Source organism: Neolamprologus brichardi, chromosome 8, assembly GCF_056152115.1.
Source record: "Neolamprologus brichardi isolate AB-2024 chromosome 8, ASM5615211v1, whole genome shotgun sequence".
Taxonomy (NCBI): domain Eukaryota; kingdom Metazoa; phylum Chordata; class Actinopteri; order Cichliformes; family Cichlidae; genus Neolamprologus; species Neolamprologus brichardi.
The window spans coordinates 17,902,950-17,925,498 of record NC_142111.1 but is presented as its reverse complement, the minus strand read 5'-3'; the positions used below and the strand labels follow the sequence as shown (position 1 = coordinate 17,925,498).

Below are 22,549 nucleotides of genomic sequence, written 5' to 3'. Positions count from 1 at the left end.
CTGGATTTTTTTGCCTTTAATACTTTTCTCTTAGAAGGTTTAAAAGAGTATAAGGAAGATTGATAAAAACAAACGAAAATCATTTGAAACCAGTTTTCACCTTGCAGTTGCACGTCTCCTCCAATCGGTGAAATTGCACTTACATGCCTGTTTTCCCGTGTGAACTTTGGGGGAAACAAGTCGGGATGTTTTCTACAGCTGTCTGTTTTCGCCCAGCAGGAAGCAGTCCACAGTGATCACACCACTTGAAATACTCTGTGGTCTAGGCAAGCGAGGTGCCTGGAGAGTATCCGCAGCTCGCATCACATCCATTTTCTATTGGTGATTGCACTGGGCTGTTAGCTACCTTTTTTAGCACACTGGTGCAAAAACATCATTTGGTCTTCCTACTAGTGATCTAGCAGGTTAAAGACCGTCGTTTCAGAAATCTGTTCTCACGCGGACCTATGTCAGGTGACAGCTAGAAAAGAGACATAGGCAGATAATCTAAACACCTGCTACACTTTCTATTTGGGCGCCTAAAATTAGTGTCATCAAATGAGTATCTGATCAAATTCGAAATACAGTTAGAATTTCTCCTTCTGTTCCTGATTTATGAAGAAGCTGAATAACAACAAGAAAAGTGTTTTGGGAGCACATTATGATGTCGCAGTGAAGTTGACCCACGGCCTTTTGGCTATTCAAACTTCATCACTTCCTCATTTTATTCTATTTGACATTTATGTGTTATTGTGTCATAATTAGCATATAAATTCTTAATTTATCATGCCTCTGACCTCAAATTCCAATCTATCCCCGAGTCCAAATGTTTGACACAAGCCAGCAGAGTTACGAGAATGACCGACCCAAACAGAAGACGTAAAAACGTACCGTCTCTGACAGTATGACAGCTTCAGCTGGCTGCAGAGAGATGTCCGCTGTTTTCATCTCTTTGTCAAAGACCTCCTGGTGCTTACTGTTCCTCTTCTCCTTCTTCTTCTCTTTGCGGTCCTTCTCGGGTTCATCACGGTCTAGTTTGTCCTGAGACTTGGTGTGCAGCTTCTTTGGTAGAAGAGGCTCCAGCGCAAAACTGAATAATAATAATAATAAAAACAATACATCAACTCAAACAAAATGTATTAATTTGTATATCCCGACTCATGCCAGAGAACATGTGGGAATATTCCTTTATCAATAGTAATCAGTTTCAAAGATCTACACAAATCTGCTGCATGCATGTGTTTTATGTACATTCTGATTAAATAACAAACAGAGCTAATAGCGCAAAGAATACTTCAGTCACAATTTCAATGTGAAGTTGTTAAAGTTTCAACCCGTATGTGAACTGGAAGAAAGAAAGCAGAAGCATTTTTCAAGCACTTTCTCTGAAATTCTCTTAGATAAGGAATCAAAGTGGCACCTCTGTGTATAAATGACATGATTTTTCTCCCCCCAAAAAACAACATTGATTCTCGCAAGAACAAAAAAACAGAACAAATGCTAGAGATGACATAATTTATGCCCCAAAGAATAGTGAAACATGGTGTTACCCATCTGAGCCGGGCCTGGAGGGTGAGTTGTCAGAGGAGATGGAGGTGACTGAAGCTACTGACAGTGGCCTTTGGGAGGAGGGCATGGTGAAGGACCTCACCATGGAGGGAGGACGAGGTCCCCGCCGTTCATCTGCTGGAGGCTGGCAGCAGAGAAGAAAAGAAACAAACAAATAAAAAACAGAATATTATTTAGTATTAATGTTACTGATTGTTTTGTAGTTACTTAGAAAGTGCTCGCTGAATAAGGTAGCAGTGGGTGACAAATTACAGGAAATCCCAGATTAAAAGAGTAGAGAAAGATCAAATACACGGCATGGTACAGAGGAGCAATTACCATTAAATCATCCTCTGTGGTATATATAAAAATCCTGCATGGGGGCTCCTGAATCACATTTTTTTCCATCAAAACTACAAGTGGAAATGATCTAAGTGAGCAGGAGAAGGCCTACACTAGACCCAGTGGCAATTTTAAGCTATGAGTGGGTGGGTTAGATGCACTTCTCCCATTAGATGGAAAGGTCACTGCAAATCAATACTAAGCAAGAAAATGATAGGAATCCTCTTCATAGTCACTAGATTTCAACCTAAATTAACACCTAGGGAGAGATTTTGGACTTTGATGTCAGGTGGTGCTCATCAAAACATCAAATGAGGGGAAAAAATGGCTTCCGTCACTGCAGCAAAGAATTGTGAAATCAACGCCCGAGGCACACCGAAGGCCTTTTGCTGACACATGGTGGCACAACACTTCATTTAGACACTTTATGTTGGCTTTCCCCTTTAATTTGTCACTCGTCTTTCACTAGCTGGTGGCAGTGATTATACTTTTGTATAATCACTGCCAGCTCGACCATTTTGCAGTCACTCGAATGGTCAGCATCTCCATACCAGGAAGAAAGGTGATAATTTTTTTTACACAGCATTAAAAAAGGCCCCAGCTGCCAATAAAACCGCCCACAATATATAGGTGGCTTGTGACAGGAAAACTGTAAAGCTGAAGGTCTTTTGCAGTTTTATCCTAAACCGATGTCCAGTACAGAGCTCGTAACAGAGCCGCTTATCTGAACATACAAGGTTAGCGGTAAAAAGAAAAAAAAAAGGAATCTTGTAGGACTCTTAATTTCTGCTGAAATCTGACAAAAGAAAAATCTCGCAACAGCAGCTCTAACAAAGGAACCTTTTGCATTTAAAGAGTCTTTTCAGCCAAAGAACGGGGCCATCACACACTTGATGGTAACCTTATTATCACACCCTGGAAAGAGATAGCTTTTCTCTTGTTTGAAAGGTCACCACCCTCTTACTTTAAAAATGGGCAGGTGCCCCGTTACCTCAGGCAAGATTGAGTGAAGAGCTTGGTCAAGCAGCAATTAAATCTGTAAAAGAGGAGAGAGATGGAGGCTACCCCACCACGCGCGCACACACACTAACTTCACAGCTGACTTGAGCAAAAAGAAAAACATACGTGACACACAACAGCAAACTAAACTGTGAATTTGCCATTTTTATCACGTCAGCCCGAGCATCTCGACTTAGAAATCTCACCGAATCTCACCTAACAAGAGACAGTCCTTCTCAGTTGCCATGTTTGTGTGCAACCTACACCTGTATCTGTTTTAATAACAAACCAAAAAAGTGAATTGTTTGCACCTCGTTTTTGTGTCATTATGAAAAAAATATATGCAAACATCTAGTCTGCTTTCCACAAAGATGGTTTTGAGCACTCTGAAAGGCGTTTATGTGTCTATGGACATGTTTTGCCAACACAGCTCTGCGAGACAGGGTGTAATTTGAATGAAAATGAAAGCGTCATTCGAAGATGGACATTGTTTCTTTGCAACTTTAAATTTAACAACTTTTGAATATTAAAGACATGAATAAATGTACAAACTACAAGCTGACCACAGAAAAAGGAAGATCAACATCCTACATAATGGATATATGCGAGATGTAACAATAACAAATAATGTTATAAAATATTTCAGAAAATCCATCTCACAGAAATCTTTAGCCAAGCACCAGAAAGAACTGCAGATCCCATTAGTGCCCGTTAAAATTAGCACACTGAGCTACAAAGCACTGTCTGTGTTTAAAGAAAAGAAAAAAAAAAAGCTCAAGTACAGGAAAAAGCTCTTACCAGAGACTTTACCCCATACTGTTTCTCCACCTTCTCCCGCAGTTGCTTAAAGCACGCCTCCATGCGGTCGTGAAAAGGCCTCAGTGCCTCTGTGACCTTCTCTCCATGGATCCGAACACCTTCAGCCAGATGCGGAATCTGGTGGAAGAAAAACAGCAGCGTGAGACAACTTCATCAAACACACCCTGGACTGCAGAGACGAGAGATCAGCTACATGCTGCTTCTTCCTTCAGAGGAATGCATTAGCGTCTGTCATTAACTTCATAAACTTAATTTCATGCACATGTCCTTTGGCTCCTTGCCCTCTTGGATGTGCATATTCATCACCAGCAGTAAAAGTACATCAGTAATTTTGCATATGCACTGGAAGCTTATCCAGGTGGAAGCGGGAACATGTTACAGAAAGCTGTTGCCATGACACTAGCGCCGCCTTCCTGACCACACCAACATCAATGCAACATCAATGCAACATATAAATTAAAACATGGCAATGAAAAAGCTTAGACTGATTACATCTACAGGCATCTACTTTGTTTGGTTGGATGTTTCCATCTCCATATCTGATTGCAAAAAACAGTATAACGCATCCTTTCAGGAACACTGCTGCCGGCCACTCTGTAGGAAGCTGGTGAATAACAAAATCTAAACACATACCAGAGGCAGCTCAGGTAGAGGAAAACAGGAGAGAGACAGGCAGTGAGCGAGAGTAGGGGGGGAAGACTAAAACTGCTGAAAACTAGTAATTAGGAAACCCCAGTGCCACAGCTCTGCTGACTAAATCTGGTAAGAGGAGGACGCACCATCCCTTGGGAGAGTGACCATTTGAGTGTTTTTTTCCTCTCTGCTGGTTAAAATCACAGGTTAAGGGTTTTCTGTTTTTTTTGCAGAGGTGTTTCATGCCATCTTTGGCAGAAACAAGCAAAGATGTTATAGTCAGCTGTGTTAAAAGCAGATCCCTTCTCTCCCATAGCAACTGTAAAAATATTACTTTACTGCGTTACCTCTATAAACGAGAAATACAGTTAAAGCTGAAATAAGGTGTTTGTAATTCCCCTCTGATGAATAACTAAAAAAAACCCAAACTGCATTAAACGGGATTTAATTTCAACATCTGCATTTACTGATCCCAGTCACACAATGAAACAAATTCACCAGAACAAATGGAAGAAATAATCTGTGAGACATATTGGATAGGTGGGATAATAAAGAAAAGTGTTTGTGTGTGTGCTAACCTGACCTTCCCTAGCCTACCCTTCTTTATATTCCCCGAGGACAAACTTCCTCCCAGGGCATATCATATCATGAGCCCACTTCAATCAACTTGTCCAAAACACCAATGCACTTTTGTGATGCAATGTTTCATAATACTCCCCAAATGATTTATATTTTATTTACACCCATGTCAAGATAAGAATTTCTGTCAGAAAGGAAGATTAGCAGCGCAGAAACACACCTGTTAAAAGATACTAGCCACCCAGCTATATGTTCTCAGGCATGTGATGCGATGTGCTAATAAACAGCATAAATGAAATGGAGGCCACAGACACCATGCAGGCATTCCCCCTGTTAGTGAGCACCTGCATCATCACCACCGGGATCTCGCGGAAGAAGGAAAAGATGCATCTGGGTATGAAAAGGCGAAGGGAAGGAAAAGAGAAGCAGAAGGTGAAAAAGGTTAAGAGAAAGGAGGGGAAAGAAGAGTTTTTGAAGGACGAAGTGTTGTGAGATGAAAAAGCAATGAAAAAACACAGCGAGAGTGAAAGCTGAGGCAAGATTCACGTCTCCCAGGATACCCACATCTTTTTATAGACCTTTGGATGATTGAGTGCGGCTGAGTTGCGGCATGGCAACAGATTTCTGCTTGGTGGCTGCACAGCGATAAGCTCATTGCGGAAGACACTTAGGCTCAAGGTTGCCAACACACACACACACACACAAACTTGCGAGTCTAATTATATAACTTAACTTTTTAAAAAATGCTTTTAATCCTCTCCAGCTGTCTAAGAGAGATATCTGTTTATCAGTTTCACAATTTGGCATATCAGTAAGAGATATCAGCTCTCGTGATGTCATTATTAGAAACTGGGGACTTGGTTCTGCATTCATAAAAAGTCCACGGTAAACATTATCTTACAGAGTCATGACAATACAAACTGTAAAAACTAGTTTACTTCATGGAAGAGGCACATTTGAGTTATTTTACGGGATAAAGAGGCAAAGCTGAGGTGTCAGAGGTGACATGCTAGTTGGAGAGGCTAGGCAAAGCTAAGAGTGTTGTTGTTGATCATAAGTCACAGTGACAATAACATGTCACTAACAGTGCCCCCTTTCATGCAAGCTTTGAAAATAGCATTCATTAATATATTAGAAGACGATCAAAATGGCACGAAGGATATTGGCATGTGGGTAATTTGAGTTTTCTGCTCCGATATTGATAAATGACAGTAGCAAAAACAGTGGAAGAGTGTATCTAAACCAACACAGCAGTGTGTAAAACTACAGACTGCTTGCAGAGAAGGTCAGACGAGCTGAGCACAAAGGAGTCACGAGTACAAGAAAATGAGTGGTTATTAAATAGAACATGCACAGTTCAACAGCATGACTTTGCTGTTCTGTGAACACAGAAACTAGACACGAGCGTGTCTAAAATTACATAGAGGCGATACAATACGTCAATATTGCGGCAATACAAATGTACAATTGTGGCCATGTCTCTCCTTTTTTAACCCCCTTATGACAAAAGATAATTTACAGAAGCTTTAAAGGTTGCAAAAATAACCAGGACTATCATGAACCTATAACAGTTTATTTTTAATAACAAGCAAACAAGACTGCATTTAGTCATTCATTATGACTGCTTAACCATTAAAAGTTCTGGTTTTACTTTTGTGTCCCATATTCACATATTATGCCATCATAATTCCATAAAAACAAGAATTTTTGAACTAAACATCAATCTTTCTCACTGCACTTCGTTTAGTGGGCTGCAGCGATTAGAAATCACGCTAGAGCCCCATTTATAAACAGGTAAATGCCAGTATTATCAGCTGACAGCTATATATGAAATGGCACTGGGGTTTTAAAAAACCCCCAATAAACAGAGCCTACTGTTCTTAACTGAACCCTGTCATTCAACTGCCTTTCTGATTCACAACAAACAGACCTCTGAGCCACACCCCGCGGTGGTAGGACAGCCACGCTGGCTTCGAGATGCTTGGTATTAAAGCTGCGATGACATATTAAGACCTTTCGTGAAGGTCGCGCAGGTCTTGGAGACGTACGCAACATTTGGCGAGTCAGACAGACTAATAAGCAGACTCCGCTTTATGTGAGATGAAGCGACCAAAAGAAAAAGGCTTCTGTTAGAGGGTCCTATTAGGAAACAAGCCTGCCATTAAAAGATGTTTTTATGCTTGTGAATACAATGTTGATGCCCTGGTGAAAATTCCCCTGATCGTTTAGCTCCCCATAAACAGACTGAACGATGTAGAAGTGAGGCGTTTCAGGAACTAATTTAGGCATCTTTCCAGAGCCAATTATAAACATAAACATTTCTAAAACCCCTACTTCGTACTTGCCAGGGAGTTGCTGTTGTTGTTGTTTTTTTACAACACCTATTTTCCTGATTTCCACTTGCTCATTTCTCTCTAATTACTAAATGAGGACAATGGGTATTTCAGGATAGCAGTGCACAACGGCTCATTTCTACCCGTTTAGTTTGCTCATTGGAGCCGGCTCGCCTTCATTTGTCTCATTTAGATGGATTCAAAACACAAGATAAACAAGCCTGCAGTCTCTGGCAAAGAGACAGCTGACACCAATTCAAATCTGCCTTAGTGATCGCTCTAAAGTTTGTTGTGGGTCTGTTTAGCATAGGCTTTCCTCTATGGCATGTCTGCATTATGATTACACCAAATAACCTCGAAATAATTTGAAACAAAGATTTTAAGGACACTTTTCGAAATAGCTCTTATATGAGTAGTACCCTGGAATTAAAAAATAAAAGCCTATGCCACAAATGTAATCACACCAAGATTACTGCTTGCTGCCATTGCTTCATGATAGGTATAAAAATAACTGATAGGTCTTAGAGATGAAATCCAGCTGCTTGCTCCAACCCTGTCATGTATAACGTCTTTGTGATATGCACAACGTTCCAGGAGTGATGAAGCAGCAACATGCTTATTTTTAGGTAACCTGCCGCTGCTGTGTCAACCTCTACTTCAGTCAGCGATTTCCTACAGATCCCCACGTACGCGCCGCTTGTATGTCTACGAGAATAATGATGGAAAAGTAGGCACACGTGGAAAATTGTATTATACCTGTATCTACACAGCAAAACAATTATGTGAGCAGCATCATCAGTGTCAGACGCGAGGTACGAATACAAGATACATTCTTCTGTGTGAATCACTGAACCATGTAAAGTCGAAAGGCGCAACAAAAACAAAAGAGCGTTACTTTTCAGAGTTGGCAAAGTTCCACCAAAGATGCGGAGCACAAAGTCGACCTATTTTACAAACAACTGAGTGAGGTACAACTTTAGGAAATTAAATGATCTTTCTCTTTCCTTGGAGTGAAGAATAAGAAGCAGACTTTTCTTGTATCTGTTCAGATCCTGGGTGAAACATAAGGCTGGAAACCACAACTTCTTGAGTATTAAAGTAACCCACAGTTCAGATCCAGAGAGTTATGCTCTATTAAACAGGATGTTGCTTCCCAGCGGTCCTCGTATGCATTTCTTGCCTGCTGCATGTGCATCTCGTTCAGTGTTGCAGCGATGCTCACAGAGGCTCACATTTCCCCTGTTTGCAAGAGTTACTGCACTGAAAACTACCGCTACTGCACAAACAATAATGTATGTTCAGCTGTAAGTTTCACACTGATTCATTTTTATTTTTTATGTATAATCACGTTAATGAAGTTTCACACATAAATGCAATTTTACTTTAAATTTCAAAATCACACAGCGTAATGTCTGGAGGGCTGTAGATGGTGGTGCAAGGTTTTAAAATTTCTGGTGTTGATTCCATTAATAAACTTCTCTAATAATTTTAACCATAGTGACTTGCCCAAAGCAAATGAATGCAAATCAGTGCCAATGATGTTAAAAGACTTGAGTGGGATGAATGCACATTTTCATGCCTCCCAAGCTCCTTCACACCATCTAATCCATACTCAGCATTTTGACTGCCTGTCGGCCATGTCTTCCTATGCTCTTTACTTGTGCTATGGAAAAAGAATGCAAAGAATGTAACATCGTTTAAAGTAAATACTTTCAAACAAACTGGCAAAAGCACTGTTCCCTGAATCCTGGACCCTTATGATGCTTTGCCATTTTCACCTACGTGTCCCATGACTCTTCAGTGCTATGGTCTTACCTGCCAGGCGATGAGGTCCTTTAGTTTCTCTATCTTTTCAAGGTCCCCTGGATGCTCCTGGATGTACTTGTCATTGAAAAAGGCCTGGAGAAAAAAAAAGATGGCAGACAGAAAAACACTGGAGTAAGTATGACTGTATAGAAAGGAGGAAAACCTGGCGTAAAGGTAGGTAAAGGTAAAAATGTAAAGATGTTTGCGATATAAATAAAAAGACAAATGGGAGGAAATAAAGATGAAACAAGGGTGAAGCACTGGGAAGGTCTGTTAAGATGTGAAAAATGTAGTCAAGACAACCATCTCTCATCCACTGCTCGCACTATTTCACTGAGACGAAGGAGTGACCTGAGGGCAAAGAATTCCCGTTGCTTCTCCTCTGACTCAGAAGGCACCCTCAAGACCGGTATAACTCTATTTCAGGTAGAGAACCCAATAGGCTATCGCTTTTTAAAATAATCAAAAGGGTAAAAGGGTTGTGTTTAAAAAAAAAAAACAGAAAAAAGACCACATGAGCCACTATAGTATTTGGATTACACGTGAAAAATGATGAAAAACAGGATACAGTGAAGACTGAGTTGGGCTTTTGGAAAAGGAAAAAATAAAGGATTTATGATGACCTAAGAGGAACATGATATAGAGAAAAAGGTATAAAACATTAACCATCATAGTGATAGGGATTCAAGAATTAGCAGCAAGCATACGATGATAAGAAGTAGGAAGGAGTAGAGATGCGCTAATTGCAATTTTCTGAATCCGACTTTTATTTTTCAATTCAGATCAGGAAAAAAAAGTTTAAGCTTTAGAATTTAAGCAACAAGTTACAGGATGTTCAGTCACTTAAACTGCATTAATGCTGGCTTGTTGCTGGCTCTGAACTCTGGACAGCTTTAGCCACTTAGCCTTTGCTGACTTCTTAAAAATGTCAGTGCTCATCTGGGTTAGGTTGATTTAAGTGTCTGATTAAGTTTGTTGTTATGAATGTTTTTGTGGTGGCCCACATGTAGTTTATCTTGGCACTCGGAGACGACCAGCATGGGGCAGCGAGTGATGCTAAACGGACCAGTTACTAATCAGATATATATCAGGCTAACTGGGCAGTCACTGGTCTGGAAATGAGTGGGTTTTGGTACTTGGATGGCTGATAGGTGCATCTCTAAGAATAACACCCAATTCACATCATGTAATATAACCTGGGAATTATTGTGTTTTTATTTGAATGAGTTTAAAACATACTTTGATGATCTTAGAGATAATTTAAAGACACGGAGTACCTTTTTATCCTTAAAATATATACTATAAGCAACAATAAATAACATAGGCAATCCTCTTGTTTTGTTTTCAGAAAATGTTTTTCTTTTTTTGGAAAATGTGTAAGATGATTCTGTGATGATGATGATCATAAGACATGTCTATTAGAATTCTTTATGGCAGTTACAAAGCTAGAGAAGTGGATGCTTAGCTCAGCTTACGACAAAGAAGGAAAATGGGGAAACTGTTAGCTTAGCTTGTTCAAAATATAAAAATACCTAACTAGCACCGGTGTGTAAAACTGTAGGCTAATGAAAAAAATAAGTGCTTTGCCTCTCAGTGTATGAATCTTATATATCATGCCCCTGCTTCTGTGTATTGAACTGTCTCAAGGTCATCTTAGGGTCATCTTTAGTCATGTCTGCTGTGGTAGACTCCTGCCAATGTTGCCCAGAGAGATAAAGGGGCATCATTTATTTCAACTTTACAACACCTAAGGCTAGAAACCGAGTCTTAAGGTTGTGCACTGGCCCTATAGATTTGAGTCTCCTGGTTCTAGCTTTATGTTTAACAAACCTTCACGGTAAAATAAAGCTTCATGAATTGTGGAAACGTTCAAATTAAAGATTTGGACATGAATGTGTAAAAGTTACGATGATTTAGAAACATCCAGAATTATTTTCATTCGTCTACCTTCTCGTAGTTGGTAAAACCTCCCATGACAGCTGGGTCCACAATCCCATTCAACAGCATGGAGAGCGGGTTGATGGGAAGGTTGGGATCATTGAGATGCCTCTGTACCATGCTGCTGATCTTCTCATTGGTCTGCTGCATTGTTTCAATAGCATTTTCCAATGGACTGATCTCCTCCTGCGTAGCACAGAAGTTAAAGGCGATATCAGATATTCACAGCGCTTATTCGCCTGTTTCAGTGCAAATACACATACTGTACACTGCTTTCATCCCTGCGATTGCAACAATCAAAGGGAAACATTTTGTGTGAATTACAGAAAGGTTATAAGAAGATAGGCTGAGGATCGCTTAACTACACACATAAATCAAACAGAAACAATGAATAATTTTTGATCACCGTGCCCATATACGAACCTGGAACTGTCAAACGAAGATGGATAGTGTGTTCGTGTACCAGAACTTCAAATCCCATGCCAACAAAAAAAAAGACTAGCAATTTAGAGGAAAAGATGCATGAAGTACTTGGAACTGTTGTCATTCATTTCAATACGGTGTGAAAGCTAATTTCGACACAATCTATTTAACTCCACATAGGGGCAATCTCATCTCTTGGATGGATGAAAAAAAATCACTTCATTGTATTAAGAGTTTAGAGAAAACATGCATGGACTGTTAAGTAAATGTCAGAATTAGACCCAAGCCAAAAAAGTAAAGATGTTGTACAAGCGAGACAAATCTCCAATCTGCTCCGGTATGTCTCAGGCCAGCTCGATAAAAAGAATCGTCAGATGGAAGGATTAGGCCTGGTGAATCTCAGCCCAGTCATTAAGCTTTAAATAGAGAGTCTGACCTCAGGGACCTTGCCTCTCCCTGGCTCATCTGGAGGGCAAGCTGCTCCTGACAGTAAATTCTAACTCTGCCTGAAGGAAGAGGTGTCCGCTCCGAATTAGTGTGACAATGGAGAGTAAAACTCTGCTACATGGACTCAGGTGTTTGGGAGGTAAAGGAAGGCTAATCGCACTAAGTAGTGCATTTGTTTTGGGACAATCTAAAAACACATGAAAAAAAAAAAGCCAGTCTGGACTCTTAATTGACACCATAATCTCCCCTTGTGCTCATGACTTAAACGGTGCACTTTTTCCCCGCACTCGGGGATGAGCATTTAAAAAAAAAATTAAAAGATCACTGATAAAGTAATTACATTTCGATAAAGCTTCAGTCAACACTTCCGCTGTTGTCTGAAGGGTTTTCAATACTGTAATCCAGGTAATTGTACAAAAAGTGAAAGGAGAGCAAAGCCTGAACTGTCCTCCAGTTATATTTGTGCTGTGTAGCAATTTTCAGTAGAAACAGGAGTGCCTGGTGAATCAATGTGGGCCATCTGGCAGAGAGAGAACGTGCCCTGTCGTTAGCCCGGGGAGTGGCACCCCTGCGTCTATACTGCTTAAGTGGACAAATCACATTGATTGTCTTTAAGCAAGCCTGCAGATCCTCATCTGATTAGGAGCCTTGCTTGGCACACAGGCCCTTCATACTCACAGTGGAGACTGACTTGACTTCAAACCAGCGCAGGATGCCAGGAAGTTTGTACGCTGTAGAGTACGTGGTTCTCTCAATCCACATGTTCTGCAGACACAAAGACAGACACAAAATTGGAACACAGTTCAAATCAAGATAATGTGGCTCTTTAAACAGACCAAGCTGCAGCTGTGCCAAGATATCGCAATGAAACAAGACTGCTGTTGCATAAATGAGATTTTAGTGACGCAATGGATTTGGTTGGAAGACGGCTCTACTGCCTCCCCGTCTGGATCGGAGCTCATTTGCTCAAGTGCTCAAGGGCAGTTATTTTATTTGCAACAGAACATAGAAATCAAATGTTTATGCTGTCAGTACTAACAGTCACCCTCCTAGTAGATGGTAAGAAATAAGAACAAGGTCACTGGGATTTGAACTTTCTGAGATTTTTAGTAGATTAATCGATGGTATCAATTACAACATCCTACGTCACCTTATTCTCAAATTATTCTCAAACTCGGGTGTTAAGCCTGCCCGCACATTCAACCGGGTGACAATGACAACACCCCACTGTCCACCTTTTTATGGCTGAGGAAAAAACAAAGAAACTCATTTTGTGTTTGATGGCATTAAGACATTTTTTAAAAAAGGCACAGGGCCAACTGAGGAGATCAGATACTGGATTTTTGGGAGAAGAACGTTCCGGTCCGATATGGATTCTAGCTGCTCAGCAGTACTGGGTTTTCTCTGTCGTAATTTTCCTTTCATGATGCACCAAATGTCTTCAGCTGGCAAAGGTTCAAGGCTTTTCCACTACAAAGCAACACTATTGCAACAGATGCAGTATTGTCTTACTGAAATATGCAAGCCCGTCCCTGAAAAAGACTTGCAGTTACCTTTCTGCGTTTCAACTGAGAATCGTGCCTGTTTTAAATGCACCTGAGAGCTTGAAAATCAGACATCCAATAGTGATGTTCAGTCTTGTCCCAGAGATTTGTCCACTTTTTCTCTATCTTTTGATGATATTATGTACTATAGATGATGAGATATTTTGATTTTTCACAATTTTTACATTGATGGGCATTAATCTGTTTTTCAAAAATGTGTAGATGTGTTTGTTTTTTTGCAGATTGGTGAACCTCTCCCCATCTTTACTTCTGAGAAGCTCCGCCTCTTGGGTTTGGGCTTGTGCGATTTGCAAATCACTGCATTCTGTTATTTATTTACAAACACATCAGCCCAACTTTTTTTGGAATTGGAGTTGTAATATGGGATGTGATATGAAATTGGATAGCTTCTAAAGCATCAAATATTTATAATCTCAAATAACAGTACACATTGAGAAAAAGAACTTGCATGGCAGGGATCACCTGCAAGTGAGGTCTGCTCCAAATGTAGTTTCCAGCCTCTTTTTAACAACCAACACATCTGAAAAGAAAACTAATACTTCTATTTAAATATTTAGAGACTGCGTTGTCTTTAAAATCTACTTACTGCTCACTCTGGAGCATCTGCAAATGACAAGGATTTGTGTTTATTGACATGCATAATAGATGTGACAGACACAATATGTCAGGCAATAGATATCCATAATCGCTCTGTCAGGACAGAGAAAGTCCAATCAGTCTGACAAGAGAAGCACGTCTAAGATGAGTGAAATTCATCACCCTGTTCTGCTGAAGTGACGCCACAGTAAACACAGAGGAAAGCGTGACTGGCTTTAATTTGTCGTCCTTGTTATTGCTACCTGGTTATTAAGTGCGCACAAAGAATAACTCACTAGATAAACTAAAAAACGACTTGACAGTAATAGTTGCATTGACTAAACTGGAGATAGATCACTGTCAGCGAATTTATTTTGTTTGGATGCTCTTGTTGGCACCACCTTCTCCTGTGTTCAAAGATGAATAAAATCCTCCGTCTATCCCTCCTCTGCGGTGTAAATTCTTCTGCCTATGTAAATTAGCTCTATGTTCTGCGGCGCTATTGATTTTCTGTGCTGAAAATATCTACGCAAGTATACGTGCATCATAAACTTGAAAGATTTCTCAGTCCTACGCCAGTAAATTTCAAGGTGGTGGCCGTGACACAGCAGCAACCTGATGAGAACAGGCAAAAATGAAAATCCATTTTCAGCTTGACTCCACTTGCCACATCTCAGCATAAAACACTGACAAGCTTTTTGATCGGGTTCGGAGGCTACTAATCTACCTACTCTAATTTAACCTACTTAAGTACATTATCTTGCAAGTGTGCAACTTGCAAATGGAGCTGAGTCATTTGTTCCTGGGAAATTATTTCATAAATTTACTTGTATTTTTTTCCTGTGTTTCATCTCTGAATGTGTGTAAATGACAAAGAAAAACGATTTTTCTTTCTTTGTCAGTATAACTGGAATTCTTTAACAGTTACTGGTTGGTACACATTTTTTAAACCTACCATTTTTACCGCTCCTGTAAACGTAGACTCACATGTTTTACTTTACTCCAGTAACACATAGTCTTTATGTTAATTTTATGTCTGACGTTAACCAAATAAATGGGGAAAACTAAGTAAGAGTAAACAAACAAACAGAAAAAAGACGGGAATTACCGCAAACTCATTGTCAGGATCCTTCTCTCCCTTCCTCACCGGCCTGGAATACTGGAATTTATGGACTTCATTTACCGTGTAGAAGCTGGGGAGGGAGAAAAATCAGTACCTGAGTAAATTAAAACTGTTATGGGCAATCCACAGCTTGATTCAAAGGTTGATTGCTTTGCTTCAGGTCAAACACAGGACAAACCGCCTCCCAGGGCAGCAGTGACAGGAATTATTGTGATTTGCATTTGGCTTTTGACTAACTATCCGAGATATGGCCTCATTGTGGGAAATAAATTCATTTTCGGCTCCCACACATAACTGGGAGGCCCTAAAGTTAGCCTGAGATGTCAGACATGCAGATAAGCTGCAGCACACCTGACAGAGGCACATGACTAACAGGGAGGAAATTTGCCAAATCAGGTTAACAGACTTTTCACAGCAGGAAAATGATGGTGTTACATAGTGGCTGTGAATACCTGGCTTCCCTTACACAGGCTCATTACTTGCTTTCTTCAGCCCACCTTCATCTGTCTCACTTATAAAGAGACATAATCACAGTCTCCTAGGAAAATTAGTACACCATATTGTATTTCCCATTTCCAAAACCACACCATATGGTTCATAGCGTGCGAACTGGCTTTATTAGCAAATAATTATAAAGAAAATATGAACTGAATCAGTGCCAATCCAGAGCCACAACCCTATAATGATTAAAGAAATGGCGATCAATGTGTGCAGATGGGATGCTTGAACTTTTTCTGTGAAGGACCGATAATCTTTTTGATGAACAGACCACAAAAAAACAAAAAACCCATTTGTGACTACACAGAAAAGCTGGACTCAGGTGCCCCCAACATTTGAGCTTTTTATGTTATACCGAGGACCAGATGTTCCCGTCTGTGCTTACTCGCAAAGGGCAGCACACTGTTTAATGAACATAAGACCTATTCCCAAGTTAGCTGAAAAAGTTCGGCCTTCACTTAAAAAAATGAATCCTCTGAACTTCTGCTTTAATAAACAGATTATTAAAGCAGTTTAAAATCAGCCGTGTTACCCCAATTACGCCTTTTACATGTCTTTAGCTGGCGGGCTAGAATTGATGGAGTAGCATAGTCTGGCAAAGCAAGGTCAGATTGGGCTATGCTTTGCCTGCTGCTGTGACCCTGTGGCTCAAACAGCTCAGTCTCATTGCTATGCACCACTGATCTTTTCACTGAATGAGGGAATAAATGAGAGAAAATGGAGAGAGGGGGACAGAGAGAACAGCACTGCGAGAGTTGAAGAAGTTATAGACTTGGCTGAAAACGCATCATGGAAAGTTTATATGGAGCAATCCTCTGTCAGTCTCTAAACACGGCTGTCTAATCTAGGCCACTTAACAAAGTTACATATTCTGATTAGATACACTTAGCGAGCAAGACAACAGGGTGCTGAAAAGATCAATGCAGGGGAATGTGACCAGTGCCTTGACTGGGCTTCTGATAAGATCACTGCGCAGGTATATTTGCCTAAAGGCTTTCCCGTGTAAATGTCTTCTTTTAATTATGCCCATTGATGCGTTGGATGGCATACCTAAGTGAATTTGCACAGCTGAGTGATGCAGCACATGGCTGGCGTACAGAATGTGTACAAAGGGGAGCGTGAGGGCCCAATGTTTGCTGTGGCCCTGACGCGCCACACAATGGTATTAATGATGTCAGAGGAACAATGTTGTACTTGGCAGAGTTGATTACAGCAGATGGCTGCTGAAAGTTAATAATCACTAGAACGACAAGAAGGTCAAGCGCTGTTTGTTCTACAGAGACCCACATTTAAATCAAAATTTAATCGCCTTTCTCAGTCAGACGCCACACGAAAATGCGAATGCACTTGGACGCGTGTGTCACCACAAGCTCGCTGAACCGTTCGAATGACTGGGGGCAAGTAAACTTGGCTTTGCCAGATTGAAATTAATCTTATGTGACTCTGAGTTATCCACTGTAACTGTGAAGAAGTGAAGAGCAGGGACTTTGTTATTACCTGAGTATTTGCTCAGAGACAGACTTGTTTTGAAACTTGGCAGGCAGGTCGAGAATGGGCTTCACGGTAAAACACTGGATGTCTTAAGCAGAAACATCAAGGAATAAATGAAACTGTTGTACACACATCACTGAAGAGAAGTTACTCAGACGCTGGTGGCGATTCAACATTATAGTTAATACTGCAGTAATTTACATTTTGCAGTCTAGCTCTGTTCTAGGACTTCGGGAAGAAACGCCCTCACAGAACACAGCATACATCAATGGCAATCGCTACGCTGTAAATCAAGTCAGAAATGATACGAAATGGAGAAGCTGGGGTGGAGGTGGATTTACAAATCATCTTATAACTGTATGCAGGCTAATGCAGTTTAAACAACATGCCCCGAGCTTTCATCTGGCACTGAGGTCAGCTAATCTGTTGCAACTGCTGACTGTGCTTGACAATTTGTTGTAATGTATTGCTACTGGAAAAAAAAGATGACATAGTAATGACAGTAATATTATTAACCTTCTGGATTGACTTATACAGCCATGTGAAAAAGAAGGTTTTCACAGCAGCCCTGTGAAAAGCCAAGTACACCCAAAGCACCTTTAAAAGCAATAACATTTTTTTTCATAAAAAACTATTTTTTTCTGGACTTGAAGTGTTTTCTTCAAGTATTGACTTCATCAGCCTCTCAGACCGTTGTGGAATTTTGTCCCACTCTTCTTTACAACATTACTTAGGCTTATTGAGGTTTGTGGGGATTGCATTGTGCACAGCTCTCTTAAGATCCTGCCTCAACATTTCAATCTATTTAAGCCTGGACTTCGGTTGGGCCACTGCAACAACACAATTCTTTTCTTTTTCATAGATTTGCTGCTGTGGGATATGACCTAATTTTGGCCAAACGTTAGCTGTTGGACAGGTGGCCTGATATGTGACTCTCGAACCCTTTGACGAGTTCAACTAAGAGACTGCAAGGTGTTTGGTTGTTCCCAAATGTGGTGCTGTGCATTATAGGTGAACACCTCTAATCTGGTCTTGTCCAAAGGACATTGTTCCACAAGTTTTGTGCAAATGCAACTTTGCAAACCTAAGCCGTGCTGCATGAAAGACTAGAGGTTTTCCTCTGGCAACAATTCCGAACAAGACACATTTGTTCAATCTTTTTCTAATTATACTTTCATGAACTTTAACATTTAACATCCTAACTGAGGCTTGTAGTGTCTGAGATGTAGTTCTTGGGATTTTTCAGTCTTTTTCCGTGCACTGCAGAGTCTAATCTTGGGGTGAATTTGCAGAGACATCCAGTCTTTGGAAAATTGTAGCATTGTGCTAAAATAGACCTGAATGCTCCAGACCAGGAAACTGCACAAACTTCTGCTTTTACAAAGGTGATCACTCATACCACATATGTTTGATTGACAGCACCTGCCCAGCCATTTCATTTAAATGGAAGCAGTAAGAGTGTACTTAATAATAATGATAATGGATTGCATTTATATTCACACATCTCACATTCATACACTGGTGAAGGTGACGTCATAAACTGCCAGAATGTCCGTGCTTCACTTTGCTTAAAAGCTAAGAAACCTCTTCCTGTGCAAGTATGTAGCCATTCTGGGGAAAAGAAAAATTACATACTCTTATTCTGTGCACTGACATAATTTAATATGGTGGCTGCACTAAAAAAATGAAAAACAACCTTTTGAAAATTACCCCTTAAAGTAAAAAAAAAATAAGTAAAATAAAGATTTGCTTAGTAAATGTGCTAAGGATACACTGTCCAGAGGAAGACTTTGTGTCTTCGCTGGGTGGTGTCGTCGTCTTCATCTTCTCTGCATTGGGAAACTGTGTCAGGAGACGTGCCTCGAAGTCTTCTCGCCGCTCATACTCCTTCCCGCGGTAAATGAACATTTTGTTCTGAAGGACACAGAAGAAGACACTCAGATCGTAAAAATATCTTCATGAATGCATAATTCGAATTTACATTTGCAATATATATGCATGAGGTACACTACTTTATGAATATGAATATATATTTAAAGTACACATACTAATAGTACACAAAGAGCATGCAAGACCATGACGAAGTGAGAAAAGCACTTTGATTTGCAAATGTACTTTGCCTGGTACTGTCGCTGGGTTCAAATGCATCATCATAATCTCCATTTTAAACATTTGGAAATGCACGTGACAGAAAGTTCTCGGAACTGATTCAGTGATTCGGTTAAGTGAATCCTAGCCAAGATCAAAGTTGGCTTGCTTGAGGAGTATTTCTGTTTAACCCAACTGACATACAAATGGCCACTAGCATTTTGCTGTGGGCTCTTTCTAACAATAACCTCTAATGTGGTTGAAACATTGCAATGTTTTTGAAGGCAGACACAGAGAATTTTCCCGTCAGATATTAGTGCAGTAACATGACATGTCATCTTTGCATTATAGCAGTTAAATGTCTTCTGGAAACCGTGACGTGGTGCACTGGATAGGAGGCTGAATATGACTTGGTTTATAAGCATAATAAGGAAATTAGACGACAGACAGTTTACAAGTAAGGGTTACACATAGGAATATAAGTCTAGTAATTTCTCTCCCATAAGCCATGGCACAAGAGCTACATGTGTGCTATCTGTTCTCATGCACAGATGGCAGAGAGCACATTTCTGTTTCAGACTTGTGTGAGAGTCTCAATTGTCACGTTAGTTTCTTCCTTATCCTCTCAGTTTCACTGTGCATGTGCAACCCCTCTGAGCAGAATGCTGCAGAAAGCAAAGATTTAAAACTTGACACTGCCCTTACTTAGGCTTCAAGAAAAATAAAAATTAGCGAACCTCGTGAATGACTATCCATAAAAGCCAAAGAATACACACAGTGATACATAGGCACTTTTCATTTATTAGTGAGATGAATTGCAGGGATGATAAACACCTCGGGCACAAAAACTTTACAAAGACAATCCAAGTTGTTTTGTTTTTTTTTTATTTTAATTTGTCACGAGTCTGCATTTCTCTAAAACAGATTAAAATCTGAACGAAGACAGCTAGTCTTTCTCCAGCACTGCATATTGTTTTCTTATTCATAAGAAGACAGCAGATTCGCATTATGCTCGTTGAGCATTCAGGTCGTGTGAACAGTTATCTCAATGTCATAATTCTCCTTTTCATTACCCTCAAACCCACACTGGCTAGTTCTGGAAAAGAAAACCACTTTCAGTGAGATAATGAGTCATACTAAAATGGTCTTTTCTTTCTGGCTAGTGGGTAAAAAGCAATTTCCAACGGTCAAGTGACAAAACAGCAACAGGTCACATAACTTAATGCCATGGACTTTAAATAAAATTCATGTTGTCAGGATTTGAGGTCTTTATGTCATACCCCTCTTTACAAAGAAAAGCCAATGGAAATGGATGGATACTTCCTTTGAATCTACTACATACATTGGCATATAAACTGATGAAAAGGTCATCTTGTTTTAATCCAAAACAAAAGTAAATTATAAGAGAAGAGTGTACAGAATGCTCCTAGAAATGCATGAGCCATGAACGTGCCTTCAGCTGCTTGAATGTGCTCAGAAGTCTGTCTGAGGAACATTTTGACTGATAGAACATGACAGCTCATATCAGAGTGTCGCCAAATGTGGAGTCTTAGGATACATATTTCAAACCAACTCTCACACCGTCAACCACTCTATAAGCTGAGCTGTCACAGGAAACTTAATACAAGGATTAAGTAAAATTTAGGACTGATGGGAAGAGAAAGGAGAAAGGAATAAATATGCTTACAGCATGTAAACTGAGGGAAACAATGGTTAGAGGAAATACTAAGCATTTGAAAGCTGAAACTGCTCCGTAAGGTTTTTTTTTATATAGAAAATAAATATAACAAAAAAAATGAAATGATACAAAGCTTTTTGGAAAAGTCATTTTCAAGGTTAAAAAGACAACTTTGGTTAAATATTCTGGTCTTGATCTTTTTGTACAATAATATAACCATTTATACAATATAGACCTATTGATGAAAACAATCTAAAACCACTCTGATATTCTTTTGTAGCACACAGGAACTGGAGTCAATGACCTAATCGAGTCTGATGTTTTAAAATGTTATCTGTAGCCTTTTACCGCTAGCACCTTAGTTACTAACTATATTAACAACTAATAAATCATAAGCAGTCGAATTATGTACTCTTGCATAAAATCAATTAGTATGTGGGGGGAAGGTTACAAAATGTCTTCATCGAGGAATTGTTTTTTTTCCCCCTGAGGACACTGCAGTGCTGCAACAAAAAGCAATATGAGGCGTGACTGATAATTTGGGGTCCTCCTTATCATATTGTCCAACATTAACACCAGTATAAATTATTACATGACAAAGTGTCATATCATCATTCATATAGCAACACCACATGTTTATATTCCGTGTCCAGAACTACAATGAGACAAGCCCAGGCATGTCTGAGAGTGAAAGCAGTCTCAGCTGCTGATGACAATTTAATACCTAACAAAGGAGCTCCTTCAACAACATCCAACTCTGCCAAATACATCCAAAAAAGTGTTGCTGCCGGAAGGTGGAAACAACAAACTTGTTTTACCGCTTTGCTTTTACCGCAACCAGGCTATTAAGTGGGGAAGAAGGAATACAAACAGCTGGTGGTGTATGACCCAAGAGTAAACAAGCCTTGCTAGCTGCGCTCCATTCGATTGTTTTGTACTCTACGTGAACACTCAAAGCGCTTTACACAACATGTCTTATTCACCTGTTCACACCTATTCGTACAATCACATTTTTCTATGCTTAAGTGCTTTCTGGCTAACAATCACACTCCGATGGATCCAATGGAGAGCAACTGATGGTTAGTATCTTGCCCAGGGTTCCCAAAGGAAACGGTTAAAAAAGTTGACCCAAAATACAACATTCTGGGTACAAAATACTTTGTGGTTACATTTGGCTTATGTTGTGTCACTCCATATATTATGTCACTACTTTTGCACTATAATGCTTCTGCCGCTGGCACCTTATGGTATTAGATTCACAATTCAAATTAGGCAGTCTGTCATCAGTGACAGTAGCTCATTGGGAAAGATGGATGGAAAATTGCATTTATTTTGTGTGCACTAATAAATGCTCTCGCCTGCAAGGTGCACTCATCTATTTTTGATTAGTATTCTTTTCTATATTGACATAAAAATCATTATTGCTCATTTCCTCAACATATTGGGATATAATTTTGAAGCTATCTTGCCAAACAATACAGAAAGCCTTCTTCTATAACTGTATTTATCCAATAGTAAACCTCATCAAATTTCCAATATACCTACACAGAAATCCTTTAATATAATTATTAAGTATTTCAGGATGGGCCCTTATAAGAGAACAATGTCAACGCCATAACAACATTTAAAATGTCATAAATCTTTGGCTTTTTGATGTTTAACAAGTAAAAAAATTAACGACAGT

At 39.8% G+C, this 22,549-nt stretch overlaps 1 protein-coding gene across 2 annotated transcripts in view; it reads right to left on the bottom strand.

The window, feature by feature from the left end:
• dock1 (dedicator of cytokinesis 1) overlaps positions 1-22,549 on the bottom strand; it is a 199,883-nt gene that overhangs the window by 4,754 nt on the left and 172,580 nt on the right. For both annotated transcript variants that reach the window (XM_006791049.2, XM_006791051.2), the window contains exons 41-49: positions 18,872-19,013; positions 17,106-17,187; positions 15,096-15,180; positions 12,525-12,611; positions 10,986-11,162; positions 9,048-9,131; positions 3,667-3,804; positions 1,530-1,672; positions 871-1,069 (exon numbers count right to left, since the gene is read on the bottom strand). In XM_006791049.2, the coding sequence (XP_006791112.2) occupies positions 871-1,069; positions 1,530-1,672; positions 3,667-3,804; positions 9,048-9,131; positions 10,986-11,162; positions 12,525-12,611; positions 15,096-15,180; positions 17,106-17,187; positions 18,872-19,013 (1,137 nt within the window). The remainder of the gene's footprint in view (positions 1-870; positions 1,070-1,529; positions 1,673-3,666; positions 3,805-9,047; positions 9,132-10,985; positions 11,163-12,524; positions 12,612-15,095; positions 15,181-17,105; positions 17,188-18,871; positions 19,014-22,549) is intronic.